Source organism: Drosophila miranda, assembly GCF_003369915.1.
Source record: "Drosophila miranda strain MSH22 chromosome Y unlocalized genomic scaffold, D.miranda_PacBio2.1 Contig_Y1_pilon, whole genome shotgun sequence".
NCBI classification, from domain to species: Eukaryota; Metazoa; Arthropoda; class Insecta; order Diptera; family Drosophilidae; genus Drosophila; species Drosophila miranda.
Genome location: NW_022881603.1, coordinates 14,811,626 through 14,828,205, shown reverse-complemented (window position 1 = coordinate 14,828,205; position 16,580 = coordinate 14,811,626). Strand labels below are relative to the sequence as shown.

The following is a 16,580-nucleotide window of genomic DNA, read 5'->3' as shown; positions in this document are numbered from 1 at the left end:
GGCTATACACATGGAGCTCGTAAAGGATTTGACCACCGCATCGTTTCTAGTCGCACTAAAGCGTTTTACTTCCACTCGAGGAAGGCCAAGTCAAATTTGGTCGGACAATGCGACAAACTTCGTTGGGGCCAAGAACGAGCTTCTGGAGCTAAAGAAGCTTTGTCTGAGCGAACCGCATATGAAGGAGGTCCACGAATCCTGCTTGGCTGACTCGATCGACTGGCGTTTCATCCCACCTCGCTCTCCGCATTTTGGCGGGTTGTGGGAAGCGGCCGTGAAGACCGCAAAATATCACCTGTACCGCTCAGTTGGACCATCTGTGCTTAGCTTCGACGAGCTGCGCACTCTGATCTGTCAGATCACTGCAATTGTTAACTCTCGCCCTTTGCTCTCGCTTTCAGAAAATCCTGATGATTTAGACGTTTTGACTCCTGCTCAACTGCTTTTAGGCGGCCCCCATGAGCAAATCCTCGAGCCTGACCTAACGAAGCTGAACTACAATCGTCTGGATGGCTGGCAGCGGGTCACCCAACTACAGCAAATATTTTGGAGCCGTTGGCGCGAAGAGTATCTCACTCTTTTGCAAGAGCGCGCGAAGTGGCGTACCCCCGCGCAAAACATCTGCAAGAACGACCTCGTTCTGGTGAAGGACGAAAATCTTCCTCCAATGCGTTGGCCACTGGCTAGAGTGGTCGATGTCGTTTTGGGCAAGGACGGAGTGTGTCGCGTCGCTGACCTGAAGACATCCTCAGGAAACATCAGGAGGGCCGTCACTCGGCTATGTTTGCTGCCCCTTAAGGAATCTGTTGAGAGACTAGCTCCCAACGGGGGGAGTATGTTCGGGCCAGCCGCTGAAGAATAACCGTAACTTTAACATTATTATTGTATGAGCAGAGAGATCCGCCTATGTTGTAAAACGTTGACGTTCTGCAGAGCTGCTGCGCTCTCCCGCTAAAGGGGCTCTCTGCCGCCGCCACTTCGGCAACTACTTTGATCTGCTGCCGCCACTTCGGCAATCACTTTGATCTAACGCCGTCGTCTATAGTTTAGTTCTATGCTAACCCCTCTGCGCATTGGTTGCATATCGATCTCGCATAAATTTTATCTGGCAATAGCAAGCAATCGGCTTCCGCTAAGCCACCAAGATTAGATACGAATTATAAAGTTTAACCCAAAATCTCTTTTCATTTTTGAAACCCATAGGTGCCAAAAAAGCTTGGCATCTCAAACAGTGTGCCACAAATCTCTTTTTAAATGTGAAATCAATCCAACAGCATAAGTCCATTCCCACAAAAATTTTATGAGTGAATACTGCCCCACAAGCTCCTTCTGGCCAATTTCCATTCGCACAAAGCGTTCCCCATTCAACTCTTTATATATAAAGGATATGTTTAAGCTGTTAACAAATGTCCTGACTACGTGCTAGCAATACTTAAGAGAAAGATCACAAGAAAACGTTGCCTGCTTACGGGCCAACTACAAATGCTACTCGCATTTGCTCGTACAAGTGCAAAAACTTGGAACACAATCACGCAGCATCCCACAAATCTCTACCGAGAGAATGGTAGCTGTCCGTCCCACCGAATCCTCGCCGTCTCTTCGGCCACTTTTTACATTTCGTCACGTCAGAGAGGAGCTGTCAATGCTGTTGTTCTCATCCCCCTCCTGCAATGGGTCTTGTCCTGCTGGTCCATACTGATTGACGGATGGGCTCAGGCTCTGGCTCTGGACTGTTGGCCTGCTGGCAATTGGGGGCAATGCGGAGGCGATGGGCAGCTGAGGCGCCAGCGAGACAATTGCCTGGCTCCGACTATTCCTCCCAAATGGCTTGGCACCGTTCGTTTCCAGATAGAATTTCCCCCGCAGCCTGTGAAAAGAATAATGCTGGGTTAGCTTGAGAGTAGAGTTGGAAATTCGGTAGCTCCCTTGCCTGGGATCTGCGGCCATGCCCATGAAGGCCAGGCCGTTTCCTCCGTCCCGGCAGACGCCAAATGTCACCGAGGGCTCACATCGCTTGGCCGGAAAGCCCCGCGGCTGGGCTATGCTCTCCACAAAGTACTCCCAGGCGCGCTGGTGACTGCAGCCAACTGTGAAGAGGACAAAATGGATTGCATATTCGGCCACGTTGTTCCAAAACACTCTCTCACTCACTTAATATGCCCAGCCAGAGATTATTGGCAATCTCCTGGCGAGCACATCCAGGCTGTAGGGGCCTTCCTCCATTAGGATAAAAGTCCGCATGACCCATGGCCGTGGGATTGCCCAGGATCCCGCCATCCCTGTGTATGACATCCACGAATCTGGCATCGGTCGGACTGAGACGACGGTTGGAGCTGTTGCCCTCGAACAGGGGCAGGGCCGGATCGAGTGCCGTTATTCTGGGCAGCTTGATGCCCCATTCCTGCAGCTGCTTGCCCGCGAATCCGGCCACCTCGGCGCCGGAATCAGGTGGATGAAGCCAATCAGGTGGATGTGTTTCGCAGAATAGCCACGCCCCACGCCAGGAATCGCGCAATGTAGCGAGCCGTGATAGGCAGGTTCTCCACGGAATTCGAGTACCACGGCACCGCTGTCATCGCGCTCCAGTCGATGAGAATGACATTATGGTTGCCCCGCCTTAGGAAGGCTGCAAGAGAGCAGCATATGGATATGCAAATTGACCGTAGAGGAACCCCTTCTCTCCGCCATATCGCTTACCATCCTTCAGCTCCTGGCTGCTCTGTCGCTCTCCGGTGGCCGACTCTGAGAATCCGTGCAGGTAGATAGCTAGCGGGTAATTGAAATTGGGCTGTGTGGCGGTTCTGTCTGAAATGGCATTATCCTCTAGGTTCTCCTATCAATTAAGCATGAGCTGCTAAGGCTTACCCGGTATGCAGCACAAACCACGCGGGGCAGCGCTGTAGAAAATGGGCGAACCGGCTAAAGGACAGAAAGATTCATTGCTTCATTAACTGGCCGAAATGCCAACGCCAGGTAGCCGTAACAATAACCAGCAGAAATAACAAAATACAAAGAAAACGAAACTGGCCCAAACGAAAACCTACTTGGCCCTGAACTTGAATGAAACGGCGTCGAGTGCGATGGGGTGTGCTGCAGAGTGGAGTCGAGTGGCGTGGAAAAGTATTCGGTTGTACGGATAGCAACAATAACAACCATAAAAGTACAAGAAGCAGCGGCAACAACAACGCGGGCAGCACGTGACGCATACGCCGCGTGTTACGCAGTCGACAAAATCAACAAGAGTAGAGGTAAAAGAAGCAAAAACAAGTTTGAATTTCCATATCGATATTCACGCTGCCGCAAGGCGTTCGATTGGCTGCAGGTGGAGGCGTCTACTGCCACTGGGTCAACTGATGGCGATGTGATGTCAATGACGCTGCTGCTGCTACTGCAGCTGCTTCTTCGTTTTCGCACTGTTTGTTTTGCTATTTTGGGGGCTGCGAAAAGGGGGCTGCGGAAGAGCTTTTTGTCGCGTTTTATTTATGGGGAAACGAGCATTGTTTTAACCATTTGTTTTTTTTTTTCATTTTCTCTGTTTTGTTTTGTTTTTTTGCTTTGTTTCCATGTCGTTTTTTAATTTTTATTTCTTTTTTAATTATCACGCTGCCGACTTTAATGTAAATATACGTTTGGCCAGCAGTTAATTAGCGGCTATATACGATTGTGATTGTGATTTTTGTGTTGGCTGGTACTCAGAACTTTAGTGAGTTTTTGAACCGGCTTTATGGTTCTAGATATGATTCCTCCAAATGGTGGCATTGAAAAGTTGTGAAATGTCTTCCACTTTTAAATATGATGAACCAAATTACAGAGTAACGATGATATTCAGGAAGAATAAAGTGTATGCAAATATCCGCATTCGATCACAACACGCTCGGAGGTTTCAAGCTTCCATTCGTTTTCCCTTCGCCTTAGATCGGTTCGGCTTTGTGTTACTCCCTCTCTCGTTCCGCTAAAGAGAGGGCCAGAACTTAAGCTCCTCTGCCTACAGTTAGTAAGTACATCGGACAGTGTCATCCATGGCCTACTCCCTCCCCTTCTGCGACCTTCTTTCATGGCTGAATGGGGGCTCCGCCCCGAACTGCCTCAATGCAAGTCAAACATTGGCGAGAGCCAACAATTGAATCGTTTGAGAGTGCGCGTATCAACAAAGACATCAACTTGTTTAAACATGTCCACTACCCCGCCTCCGCTCCTCTGATTTACAAGCCGTTCCACCTTGAACTTATGCACAGAGATGTGTTGTTCGTACCTTGTCCCCTGCTCCCCCATCTGGCAGATACCACACGATTTCCCAGCTGACATTGTGGCAGCAGAATCAATGCTAATATTAGAAGCCGCACAACAGCGGGCTCCTATTTCCATATTTGAGTGCCATAGGGCGCGGCGTGGCAAGGCGAGGCGTAGCGAGAGAAGGAGGCGTTAACTTACCCAGCAAAAATGTGAGCACATTGCACAATGTCAAGGTGGCTGGCAGCACCATAATAAGTACTGCAAATATACGTCTACCGTTCAATGAACCCTTTTCCTTCAGATTCGATTTCAATTTTAATTCACTTTTGAGGCTTTAGAATAAACATTAAGTGTGACTTCCGCATTTGAGTTTTTGGCCGTTTTTGAATGGGTTACAATCGCGATAGAGACGCGCCAAAACGCTTTCGAGATCGAGAATCGATAACGAAAGCAATAACAGCGACAACGGCTATGACGACTACGACTACAACGAAGCTCTGTTCTGGCCGAGCGGCGAAGACGGACTGAGCACGACGAGCGGCCCGATTCGGCCAGGTAGACTCGCCTGGTCCCGTCCCCCTAGAAAAGCTCTGCCGCTATTCGGACCTCTGTCGCAACTTCTGCTGCCGCTGTGCTGCTCCTCGGAGAAACAGAATTCGCACGGCCCTAAGCAAAAGACTGAGGCAACAAACTCAGCTCGGCTGTGGGCCTGAATGTTCCGTATTTAAATGAGTTAATCAGGCATGCAGGCCAGGGCACTGTCTGAGTTCGTAAAAAGTTTATAATTTCCTGATTGTCGCGCGCCCAGCGCCCACACCCACGCCCTGAGGGGCATACGCAATGAGCCCAATGAGATCACCTGGGGGTGGTCACATCAGGCATCAAGCATCAAGCATCACCTGGCAAAGTTCAGCCGACAGCCCGCTCACCTTGACCAGATGATGTCGACTTTCCGTTTCAATACACTTATTGCCTTTCGATCCGACATCAGGCTTAAGCGGTTCTGACCCATCCTCAGTGGATCGGAGCCACGTCTTGTGTATCTCTTGTCTGTGCGGGTCAATTAGTGTGGCGCTGAGATCTACATTAATCAGACGAAGGGTACCCTTCTTTTGTTTAAAAACAGGATTAGTGACTTCTTTAGACAGTTGGTCACTTTGGCAAGAAACCATCTTTTGGCGCAGTACATTTAAATCTGAGAGGATCTATCTGCTTATGCTCTTTGGGTGGAGAAGGAGAAGGGTATCCGTTATTCTAATTGAGTCTCATCTTGTTGCGGGCGTGCAATTTCGCGGCTATTTCGTCATTGTCTCGACTTTAGATATCGATGTTGTGTGCCCTGAACCGTGAATTTAGATGGGAAGAAGTAAAACCTTGCGTAAAGATTCTTGGTACATCTGCGGTTGATTGGAAATCTAACAGTTGATTGATTTGCCATTGCTTTCATAATCGGCGGAGAGCTAACCAGCAATTAAAGCTCTTACATACATGTACATGTATGTATATGCATTTCCACAATGAGCCAATAAGTTGGCAAAGACCTTCGCAGTCAAACAACTCGCACGATTTATGCAGCGCCGCTACGACATTGAGAAGCCATCAAGTGCAAGGGCTGACCATCGCCGCCCACTTCAGCCAAGCGGAACCGCCACATTATTGGGCCCCACATGCGAGGTGTTTGGGTTCTACCAAAGACTAAACAATACCAAGATGTTGCATGAGGAACAAATGCTTTTTCAATTTCCGTTTGACGCTTCATGGTACGGGCGCGCGGGGCTAGTACTTCAATTCTCTTTTACGCTACCTTCGCCTCCGAAATGCTACTCGGCTTCGTCAATGCCTCGGTCAGCGTCGAGTCGGTGTGAAAGCATGTCAGTATCTGCGTGCCGAAACCGTAGGGCAGCGTGGTCGCTGATGTCTTTGGCGCGGCACAGTGGGGACTCAGCCGAAATTGTCAAAAAATTGTATGAGTGCTTTAGATAAATTTAATGTACGCATCTAATAGAGAATTTTCCAATCGAATTTTCAAGATAGTTTTAGTTTAGTGCGTGCGAGAGAGACAGAAAATCAGTCTGAGCGTGACGTCGGGCGCTGCGTAGCCAGTGCAAATTGATTTGTTCCTTTTGGCTATAAAAATTATCTGATATGATCCATATTCAGCAATCGGATAGATATGGTCGTTATCTATGATTCTGCGTTTTTAGTTTTCTCGAATCTGCAATATTGTGGAAGCAACAGATTTTCGTCTTTTGTGTGGGCGGAAGGGGGTGGGGCGAAATTTTGAGATATACGTTTTATAGTGAGATCTAACAGGAGTGCGGATACCAAATTTGGTTACTCTAGCGTTAATAGTCTCTGAGATTTGTGGATGCCCCAGATTTTCGTCCTTGGCGTGGGCGGAAGGGGGTGTGGCGAAATTTGGACACCAAACGGTCAAGGTCCGATATCACAGGAGTGTGGATACCAAATTTGGTTGCTCTAGCTTTTATGGGTTCTGAGATCCTTGAACTCATATTTTGCAATTGGCAAAACCGACCATGAAACCTGTGTGTTAGAGAGAGACAGAGCGAGAAAGAATGAAATTGTTTTCTTGATTCTGGCTATAATAAGTATATTATCTGGTTCAGATTTTGCACTCTAGAAGATAAAGTCATCTTCTACGATTCTGCGTTTTTAGTTTTCTCGTATCGTCGAAATTGTGGATGCCACAGATTTTCGCTCTTTGTGGGAGCGGAAGTGGGCGGGGCAAAGTTTTGAAATATTCTTGTAGTAGTGACATATCACAGAAGTCTGGAACCAAAACATTGTTGCTCTAGCTCATATAGTCTTTGAGCACAAGGCGCTGAAGGGGACGGACAGACGGACAGACGGACGGACGGACAGACGGACAGACAGACATGGCTCAATCGACTCGGCTATTGATGCTGATCAAGAATATATATACTTTATGGGGTCGGAAACAATTCCTTCTGGACGTTACACACATCCACTTTTACCACAAATCTAATATACCCCAATACTCATTTTGAGTATCGGGTATAAAAATAGCCAAAAGGATATTAATATCTCGATACTTAAGATGTTATAAAGTAGTCCATTCAATCAGCGCCTTAAAAAGCTGCTGAATCACAAAATTAATGACGGAGGGATGGGCAACATTGGGCAATTCTTGAGAGATTAAATATATGATCAATAAAATATATGTTCGGCCTCAGGTCGAACACCCAAGCTGACCTCAGAAGGCGTCTGCGGCGAGAGAGACAAAGCGAATCGAGTTGATAATCGATTTGCATAAAGATTCATTCGCCAAACAAAACAGACCTACAGTTAGCCAACGCGAAGATTGCAATCGATTTCCATCGATTTCGAAAAATTTCATTTTTATGGGTCGATGGGCTGAAATTTCTGCCGGTGGTGATCTTTATGGGCATGTCAGACGGCTTCCGGATGCGGCCTTCAATAGTTAGTTGCCGCTTGGCTGCCATCTTTTACAGCTAAGCAGCTGTCAAATGAGTTGTCGTCACACCGAGAGCCAAGACCAATAAATGTCTTGGGTGTTGGGTCAATTAATTATACCCCTTAAATGAAGAGCTGGATGGGGTATATTAGTGGCAAAGATGAAGAGTGCTCTCCCGCACCTTACAAGCGGATTGAAGATCTTGGGATTTGGCCATTCTGAACGCTCTCCCCAAATTAGACCCGAACCAAAGAGTTCCCTTGCATACTTATAGGAAATCAATTCACTCAAGCAATTTCCCTCTCGTTTTTGCAGAACAAATTGCTGAGCAAGCTTGAGGAGGAGAGCGAACCGGATCCGCCTATCTCCCAGGAGGACGAGTGCGTGATCTGCATCAATGCCAGGGCCACCATGCAGACCTCGCCGTGCGGCCACCGCGTCGTCTGCCGCCGCTGCTTCGTGAAGACTATACAGAGCGCGGTGGCGCAACGACTGTTGCCCCTGCGCTGTGTGATCTTCAGGGCTCGGGTAACCGACTGACCCCCTCGTCGGGCACCTGGCGCATCCAGGAGTCGGCCAGCAGCTACTCGATGGGCGCCAAGAGCTGGTCCTCGGCTGGCGTGGCCGCTGGCGGGGTGGTGGCCTCCGCCAGCTCCTATTCCATGAACGACGCACACAGTGGACACCACACGTTCCGCCACCAGCCCACGCTGCACAAGGCGGCGACGGTGGGGCGACATCATCAGGCGGTGCGTGGGACGCGCGGCCGTGTAGTGTCTCAGTCCGACAGCCTCTACTCGATGAGCTCAACAGGATCGGCGGGGTCGTCTCTCTCCGGATACTCGCACTACTCCAAGACGTCTTCCATATCGAGCAGCGGCCCCTGCTCCCCAGCCTCGGCAGCGGCCTCCAGCTCCCATCACCTGGCCCCGCCTTCGCCCGCCACCCACCATCACCCGCATCATCATCACCCCAGAGATCCCCATCACGCGTCCACATCCCCCACGCCCTCTGGCTCTTCGTGCAGTTCCCTCTCCCCGCGCGATAATGGAAGTCACTCCCACCATGGTGGCTGTCCCAGCGGCTGCTCCGGAGCTGTGCCCCGCAAGCCCCTCCACACGCTGAGCAACTGCATCACATCCACATCCGCATCTTCTTCGAGTGGCAGTGGCAGTAGTGGGGGTAGCGGTAGCAGCAATGGTAGCGGCACCATGACGCCCATGCACACCTATCCGAGTCGGAGGCACGTTAAGAATCGTCTGCTGGACATCCAGAACCGCCTGCCGCCCTCAAGGAGCTCCGCAGCCCGGCCAAGGTGCCACACCCCTCGCCGGTACACGTCAGCAATCCCAGGTTTCGGTGAGTCCTCATCCTTCACTCGGTGGGTCATTGTCTCTCATCTCACACGAATTCACCGCTTCCTTTCAGGTATGCCTCATACACAAAGTCCAGTACTCACGAGCTGCCCCCACTGCACCGCCTCCTCCACGTCGTCCCAGCCCCATGAACATCCAGCTGAGTTGCACCACCCTGGCCCCGCCACCGCTGAAGGCGGGTGGCGCCAAGATATGCCCTGTGACCCCGAAGAACGCGCTGCCAAAGAGCGCCTATGTGATGCCCAAGGGAAAGAAGATAGAAAAGCCCCGGCAGCAGGCGGGTGCAAGGGTGCTGGTTCTGCTGGCTCATCTAAGACATCGATTCAGGGATCAGGCAGCACATCCAAGACTGGGACATCTTCAGGGGAAGGCACGGTCTCTGGCTCTGGAACAGGCTCGGGGACATCCGCATCCAGTAATCCCAAGCCAGTTTCTTCCAGCTCTTCCAATCGCAGCTTTCCGCTCTTCTTCGCCGGCAGCAATCAGAGTAGGTTTTCAATTTCCCAACCCCAGCCGTAGAGATTCCGGCGGAGATCCGGAGATTAATCCTTTTCCAATTGGTTGTAGGAGAACGGGCTGACAATAAAAAGAACGAGTCTGTGGAGTGCAAGAAGAAGGAGGAGAAGCTCAAGCTAAGGGCAGAGAAGGAGGCCCGGAAGGTGAGTGTGGTATGTCCCCATCCTTTACCAGTCTACCCTGCATTGTTCCGGAGATTCATTGTTATCCTCATTCGACCCCTGATCCCGCTTTGGCAGTTTTTACATTGCATTGTTTGTAATTAATTAATCGCGTGGGTGGAGAGTGGAAATGCAGGAAAGGGTAGGGGATTTCATCGTCTTTTGTGCATAAATTCCAAAAGGGGGAGAGGAGGCTGCTCATAATTCCGATTTCTTCTTTATGCTTTCCAGTGCATTCAAACAAAGTTATAGCCAACAAACCTCACCCGACCCCACACGCACCATCCAATCTCAACTGAAGTTCTCATAAGAATTGTGCTTTTTGCAGGAGGAGAAGCGGCTGGCCAAGGAGGAGGAGCGGGTGGGCAAGCTGCACGCCAAGGAGGAGAAGAAGCGCGGCAAGAAGGAGGCCAAGGAGCTGCTATTGGCCAATGACATCAAGAAGTAAACCCAATTTTGGCAAACCAAACGCATATTTTCAGTTGCAATTCTAGATTTAAGACCATCACCGATTGAATGAATTATAGTAGTATGTATATCAAATCAGATCAGACCGGACATACCCACACACACCCATCCGCAATCCGTATATATCGAGCTTGATTGTATTTTAAGGATAATAGCCACGGATCGTTTCAAACCAAGAGAAGAGAGCCAAGAAATACTGTATTGTGAATATCCATACCAGAACACCTCTCTAATGAGTTCCAATTATCCAAAAGATCTTTGAAGAGAACCCAGAAAAGAGATCTTTTCCTATCGACTTTGTGACTCTCAACAGATCTAAAAAAACAAATTTGGGGAAGATTTAACCAAAAACTATAGAAGGAACAATAAGCGTCCTTGCATACACATACTGCCTAAGATATGGTGTTACTTCTTCTACACAGTTCTGGCATCTGGATCTTTGCAAAGACTTAGCTATCATTATGTTCCTTAGCCTTGATCTATGTTTAGTTCTTTGCCGAATCGTCCAAGTAAATTTTCTTGTAAGTAGCATATTATTTATGGGCTCACTGAGAACTTTCATGGCTCTTCGTCGTCTAGAGATATGATAAGAGCGTAAGATGGAGAGCTGCCCAACAAACTAAGTCATCGCTGCCTTTCGTTAAACATTGCCTCAGCCCATTTATCTCAACATCAACTTAAAGGTTGTTGAACAAATATCGACTAGAACAGATTCTGATAGGGGTGGAAGATGCAGATAATCATCAATTATATCTTAAAGAAGAGAGAAAGAGAGAGAGAGAAAACCTTTAACTTTCCAATTTCCAAATAATAGTTTTTACTACTAATGAAGAACTCCCCCCAATTATAATAGTCCCCAATTCAAACTATAGAACTATAAACAATGACCATCTTAGAAAAACTTACGAATGTTAGAGCCAATCTATAGCAAAAGTGAGCTGCAATGATCCGGATATATGTACATGTACTATACATATATACTCGTACAGATATTTACATAACTTGTTGACTAACAAATTCTAAATGGGAAGCATATTACAGTAGTTTTCATATACCCTCTATATATACATACTACTCGTATGTTTGTATGTACTATGTGTATTGTATACCTATACCAATATCTACTATATCTCCATACCATACCAATATTGGAAACTGTTCAAGCGTCAAAGATAAGCAATGTTTCGATGTATGTATGTATATGTATTAAAAGATTGTTTAAAAAGCAGTAAAACGATTCAACCCAATAAAGAATCAATTATGTTGAGGACTGGTCCTTGATTTTCACTTGGTTCGGGGTCTGGTCCGCGTTCTGGGCCTGTCTCTCCTTGTACTTTAGACAGCTGTTGAATACCTTGGCGAATATGTAGGGTAGCTCGCCGCGGCACTTCAGATTTCCCAGGTTGTGCAAAGCTCCAAAGTCCAGGCAATCGATGTGATCATCGCCATTGCAGTCCTGCCCGTGCTTGTACATATAGCTCTGGATCGTATTCGCCGCACAGAGGGGCTGATTGACACAATTGGTGAAGGCTAAAAGAGGATGAAGACACATTAGTCGTCAGCTTGGGGGAAAGCTAGAGTACTTACAGCGTTAGTTGTCCCCCCTCCACCCAATAACCCTCGGTTATCCGAAAGATGCCACATGCCCTGTTCACACAGATCTCTGTGGTATTGCAGCCGCTCATCGTCTCGCAGAGACATTCCAGGCAGTCTTCCGTGACGGTTTTGTTTTCCACTGAATGCGAGAGATCGAAAGCCAAAGGCAGCGATGGAAATTGGCGGATGTAAGTCTGTGCATACTTGGTATATATACTATTCTAATGAACTGATCCGGTTTTAGTTTACAATGGATTACCATTATTGTATTGCACTCTCCCATACATACTCGAAGTGTGCCACAAATAATTGTTTTTACGCGCGATATTCGCAGAATGCCAGGATATATTCGACTATTTTCTAGTTTCCGTGTCTACACCTCTGTCTGTATCTGGTCAGACGAAGATCGTAATGTAGTACAACGTTCCGGCTTGTTTCTAAAGCGGCACAGTGGGGCAAGTGGAACGATGAGTACACTTACCTGCATGGCCGGGAACACTGTCCAGCCGTAGCCACAGCAGCAGCCACAAACTGGTGAGTAATTTGAGACTGGCTAACATAGTATCTCAAACTAAACTCCGATGGATTTGTAGACGAGAACCGGACCTGCCGTCGCCGTGTTTACTGCACAACTGATCTACGCTGATCAACCGATCTGTTGTTTATTAATCGAGAGGCTGGCTATTTGCAATGCAATTTTCTGACACAAATTTCGCTGACTCTTCCTCATAAATTAGATATTAAATACTAGAAACTAGAAACTAGGTATTAGTGGTTTCCCAGCCGTGGATTATGTGGACGACTGTCGCTGCTGTTCCCGCTGCGCCCGTCTCAGGCACCGCTTGAAGATGTTCTCGTAGTTGTAGGGCATGTCTGCTTTGCAGTTGGATGGACACCCATGTAATGGATCGCGCCGTAATCGTAGCAGTCCTCCCGCTGATCATCATTGCAGTCCTGTCCGTACTTCACCATGTAGTTCTGGAGAGTGGCCGCCCCACAGTGCGGATCGTTGGCGCAGTTGGTAAACGCTATAGCGGTAAATTATGGATGATCAGATCCTCTCCCTCTCAATGGCGAATGTGCTGTGGTTAACTCACCGCTGTCCGTTACGGCTGTGTCACCCGGCACTGTCAGTCGTCCCGAATCGACCCACTGATCCCAGGTGATCCTGAAGATGCCGCAGGCACCGTTCAGGGCTCTCCGCCTGAACCAAGCCCAGAGCCAAAAGAATTATCAGCGTATATTCATATGTGGACATGGTAAGCCGAATATTCACTACCGATTCAATGCGTTGCTCGACCATTCAGCCACCGAACGCTCGCAGCACTGACTATAGATTTATATTGGCCTGCCGAGCCGAGAACGAGTTCAATATATACTAGTCAATGGGGGCATTGTAATGGGTGTGGGAATAGGAAGTGATCTAGTCTGCTCTGATCCGTAGGGGAGATTCCCCGCGATATTTATTTGATGCATAACAAACTCTGTGTTCCGGAAGATCACTCGAAACCCTGATCTTCATAGTTCTCGATGCACTCATCGAAGACGCTCTGGTAATTGTATGGCAAATCCGCCTGACAGCCGTAGGCCCCCAGCTTGTGGATCCTCGCATAGTTATGGCAATCCATCTCGCCATCGTCATTGCAGTCCTGATTGAATTTCTTCATGTAGTTCTGAACACGATTGGCGGCGCAATGCGGATCGCTGGCGCAGTTGATGAAGGCCCGCTCCGATTCGGGATGCTCCCGTCGATGGTCAGTTTGCCGGCGTCCACCCAGTAGGCCCAGGTGATGCGAAAAATGCCGCATGTGCCCTTCTCCGGGCTGGTGCAAATCCTTGTGGCATTGCAGCCGCTGATGGCCTCACATATATAGCATATATTCCACCTCAAAACTCATTCTAATGCTCTTAATGCTCTTCAACTTGGTTCAAACAGTTCCGCACCTAAATCGCAAATGGTGCCAGCAATTCCAACAGCCAGCTCTCGAGTCTCCCGGGTCTCTCCCCACCAGTACCGGTTTCTAGGGCGCATCCACACGAATCTCTGCCAACAACAGCCATCGCTATAACTAAATAATGCGGGAATTACCAATTACCTGCTACCAATCGAATGATCGGTAGAAGATGCGAGTGAAAGAAAGAAATACCCTGAACCGACCACTGACTAAAAATGGAAAGATATTGGATATATTTCTTGGCCATGAGACCTTTCCGGAGAGCTGCTACTCTACGGGCATGTAGTAACCACAAGTAACTACATGTCGTGACAGAGACACCTGCCGACGAATTCGTGCGAATGTAAAATCTTCCATTTATTTCCGCTGAATGTCGCCAGCGTTGTCAACGGTAATTTAAAACTGATTTGATTGTAAAAATATCTCGCAGTAAAAGCTAAATTCCGTGTTGCTTTACCATTATAGTTTTAATATCAATCTCAATTTCACAATCTAGCTTCAATTCAAATGCATTGCCATAAATTATTATTTTAAATATTAGTTATCGTTAATTATTTGATGCGTATGTGCCCTACTCTTGCGCTCAAGGTCCAGAGCGAACGTCCATTTGCTGGAACGAGTTCAGGCAGCTCTGTAGGCTGGTTTGGTAGTGATAAGCCAGCTCCCCACCGCAGCCATAGCCCCCCAACTTGTGAATAGCAGCGTAGTCGTAACAGTCGATGCCCCCATCTTTGTTGCAGTCCTGCCCAAACTTGGTCATGTAGTTCTGGATGGTGTTGGCCGCGCAGTAGGGATCGTTCACGCAGTTGGTATAGGCTGAAAAGGAGTTTAAGCAAGTTAAGAAGAAGAACGATGGCGAAGTGCGGCAAACAGGCTTACCATCTTCAGACTGGAGCTCTCGTTTCCCAAGGTCAGCTTGCCTCCATCCGACCAGTAGGCCCAGGTAATGCAAAACAGGCCGCATACGCCGCCGGCGCAGAATCGTGTCTGATTGCATCCGCTGATGGCCTCGCAAATGCAGCCGAGACTCACATCCGTCACCGGCTTATCTGTTTTGGGGGCAGAGGGCAGGCGAATTAGTTTGAGATCGGGCACGCGATTAGCCACGGGAACCACGTAAACAGAGTAAACAAAATAAAACTCGAATTAACATTTTTACCCACCCATGTCATCGCTTTATTCAGGGCGTTCCGTAATGTGCAAGTCTTGAGAATGATTTCGAACCAAGATCGTTCGAATTTCAACCTCATAAAATTTCGAAAACATATAAACGCATTTATAATACGACTTATAAGAACGTGAAAAAACAAATCCGATGGTCGTACGCCCATGAACCTCAGACAAAGCTCCATCGTATCTGCTCCGCCAGTTTCAGCCTCCGACTCTCTGCCGAACTAGTTTTGCAACTTTCAATGTCAACATTGAGCTGAGGCATCTCTATGCTAGCCCCCCGTAGGCGAAGATGAGTCAATATTTTCAGTGTTATCAATAACTGTTGTTCTTGTAATTTAATTATTTATTTTTCCATGAACAGCGGCAATTTGAAAAGCGGAGGAGGTTGTCAGCATGCGCCAAATTCTCTGTGAGAACACCCTACCAATCATCTTTATTCACCCACGTAATCACTCTATGAGTTCACTGAACTATGCAAAATATACATACATATGTAGTCTTGAAAGTCGTAGAAATCGGGTCAAGATTTTAAAATAGCCTCCAGAAATTTAAATTGCTTGCATAATTTTACTTTTCTTATTGCTGAGATTTGATTTACTCGGGGCTAGTATAGAAAAATTGGGAATTTCCAGGCACTAGAGATAACACACACTCAGGCAAAGATAATGCGAATTGTTTGCTCACAAATAAACGTCATTTAAGCGGAAGGGAATTGTCACATCACGAAGGTGGGATTGTTCAGGTTATTCCGAGCTAAACAATTATTTTCCAAATTCAATTAATTTTCATGACGAGTCCACAGTTTAAATTGTTTTATCTCTGATATAATCAGCTACTTATGCAACTAATTATTTAATCGAATACATATCCTATGAGCCCACCCTGGAATAATTGTACAATATTGTACAATATTACTACAAGACATTTTTCAAGTGAATTAATTTCCGTCTAATGTAAGGGGGATACACAAATCGGAAGCGATTTCAATGGCAATGCCGTGTTATTGAAACCACCGCAGTCAATGTCCCGGCTCGTTCCTAATGATAGATGCGCCAGTCTCGCATACGTATTCGATAGCCGCAGTATTTATGGACATTTGTCAACATCCAGATGCTTGTTTGATGCAAATACGAACAGACTTGTTGGGCAATCCCATCAGAAATCCATCTAAGAACGAAAGATGTCTTGGCACAGAACAAAAGACACAAATATTTATACAATTGCTAATTAATGTTAATGAAATGCACGAATCCCGCACCCGAGACGGTATTCCAAAGCTAATCTCTCAATATGATACAATTCCGGCTTAAATATATTTGACTCACCCTGCGCCTGAATAAGAGCAACCAGTCCCAGGCACAATAAAGTACCAAACACCAAAGTGCAGCACAATTTGTTGGCAGCCATTATTAGCAGTTTTTATTGTCCGAAAAAGATTTGTTTAAACCGGATAGCACAATAAAGCGTATCTGTGATTTTATTTTAGCAACCGAACGAACGCTTTCGCGCTTAACCGACAAGTGAGCTTGCAGCGGGCCGTGCTTCATAGTTTTGTTGAGCTAAAGCTTACTGAAAGCTTCCGAACGAAAGACTCACGCTGAGAACTGGGCAGAGAGAACTGCTCATCAGAAAGAGAGACACACAG

At 47.4% G+C, this 16,580-nt stretch overlaps 2 protein-coding genes and 4 pseudogenes across 2 annotated transcripts; 1 reads left to right on the top strand and 5 right to left on the bottom strand.

Annotated features, from left to right (window-relative positions):
- Positions 1-11,481, top strand: part of LOC117190969 — a 78,089-nt pseudogene extending 66,608 nt beyond the window's left edge.
- LOC117190080 lies at positions 1,252-7,907 on the bottom strand (annotated as a pseudogene).
- Positions 11,399-12,419, bottom strand: LOC117190970. The gene is made up of 2 exons (XM_033395957.1): positions 12,289-12,419; positions 11,399-11,741 (listed from the first exon to the last, which is right to left on the bottom strand). The coding sequence occupies exons 1-2, from the start codon at positions 12,365-12,367 to the stop codon at positions 11,470-11,472; spliced, it is 351 nt and encodes a 116-aa protein (XP_033251848.1). The 5' UTR covers positions 12,368-12,419; the 3' UTR covers positions 11,399-11,469.
- Positions 12,420-12,427: 8 nt separating this feature from the next.
- LOC117191445 lies at positions 12,428-13,025 on the bottom strand (annotated as a pseudogene).
- A 209-nt stretch (positions 13,026-13,234) lies between these two features.
- Positions 13,235-13,868, bottom strand: LOC117191444 (annotated as a pseudogene).
- A 345-nt stretch (positions 13,869-14,213) lies between these two features.
- LOC108160507 lies at positions 14,214-16,526 on the bottom strand. Its single transcript, XM_017294547.2, is given in 4 exon segments — positions 14,214-14,578; positions 14,642-14,656; positions 14,659-14,811; positions 16,261-16,526. Coding segments are annotated over 4 exon segments (483 nt in total). The 5' UTR covers positions 16,343-16,526; the 3' UTR covers positions 14,214-14,345.
- Between the last annotated feature and the right edge of the window lie 54 nt (positions 16,527-16,580).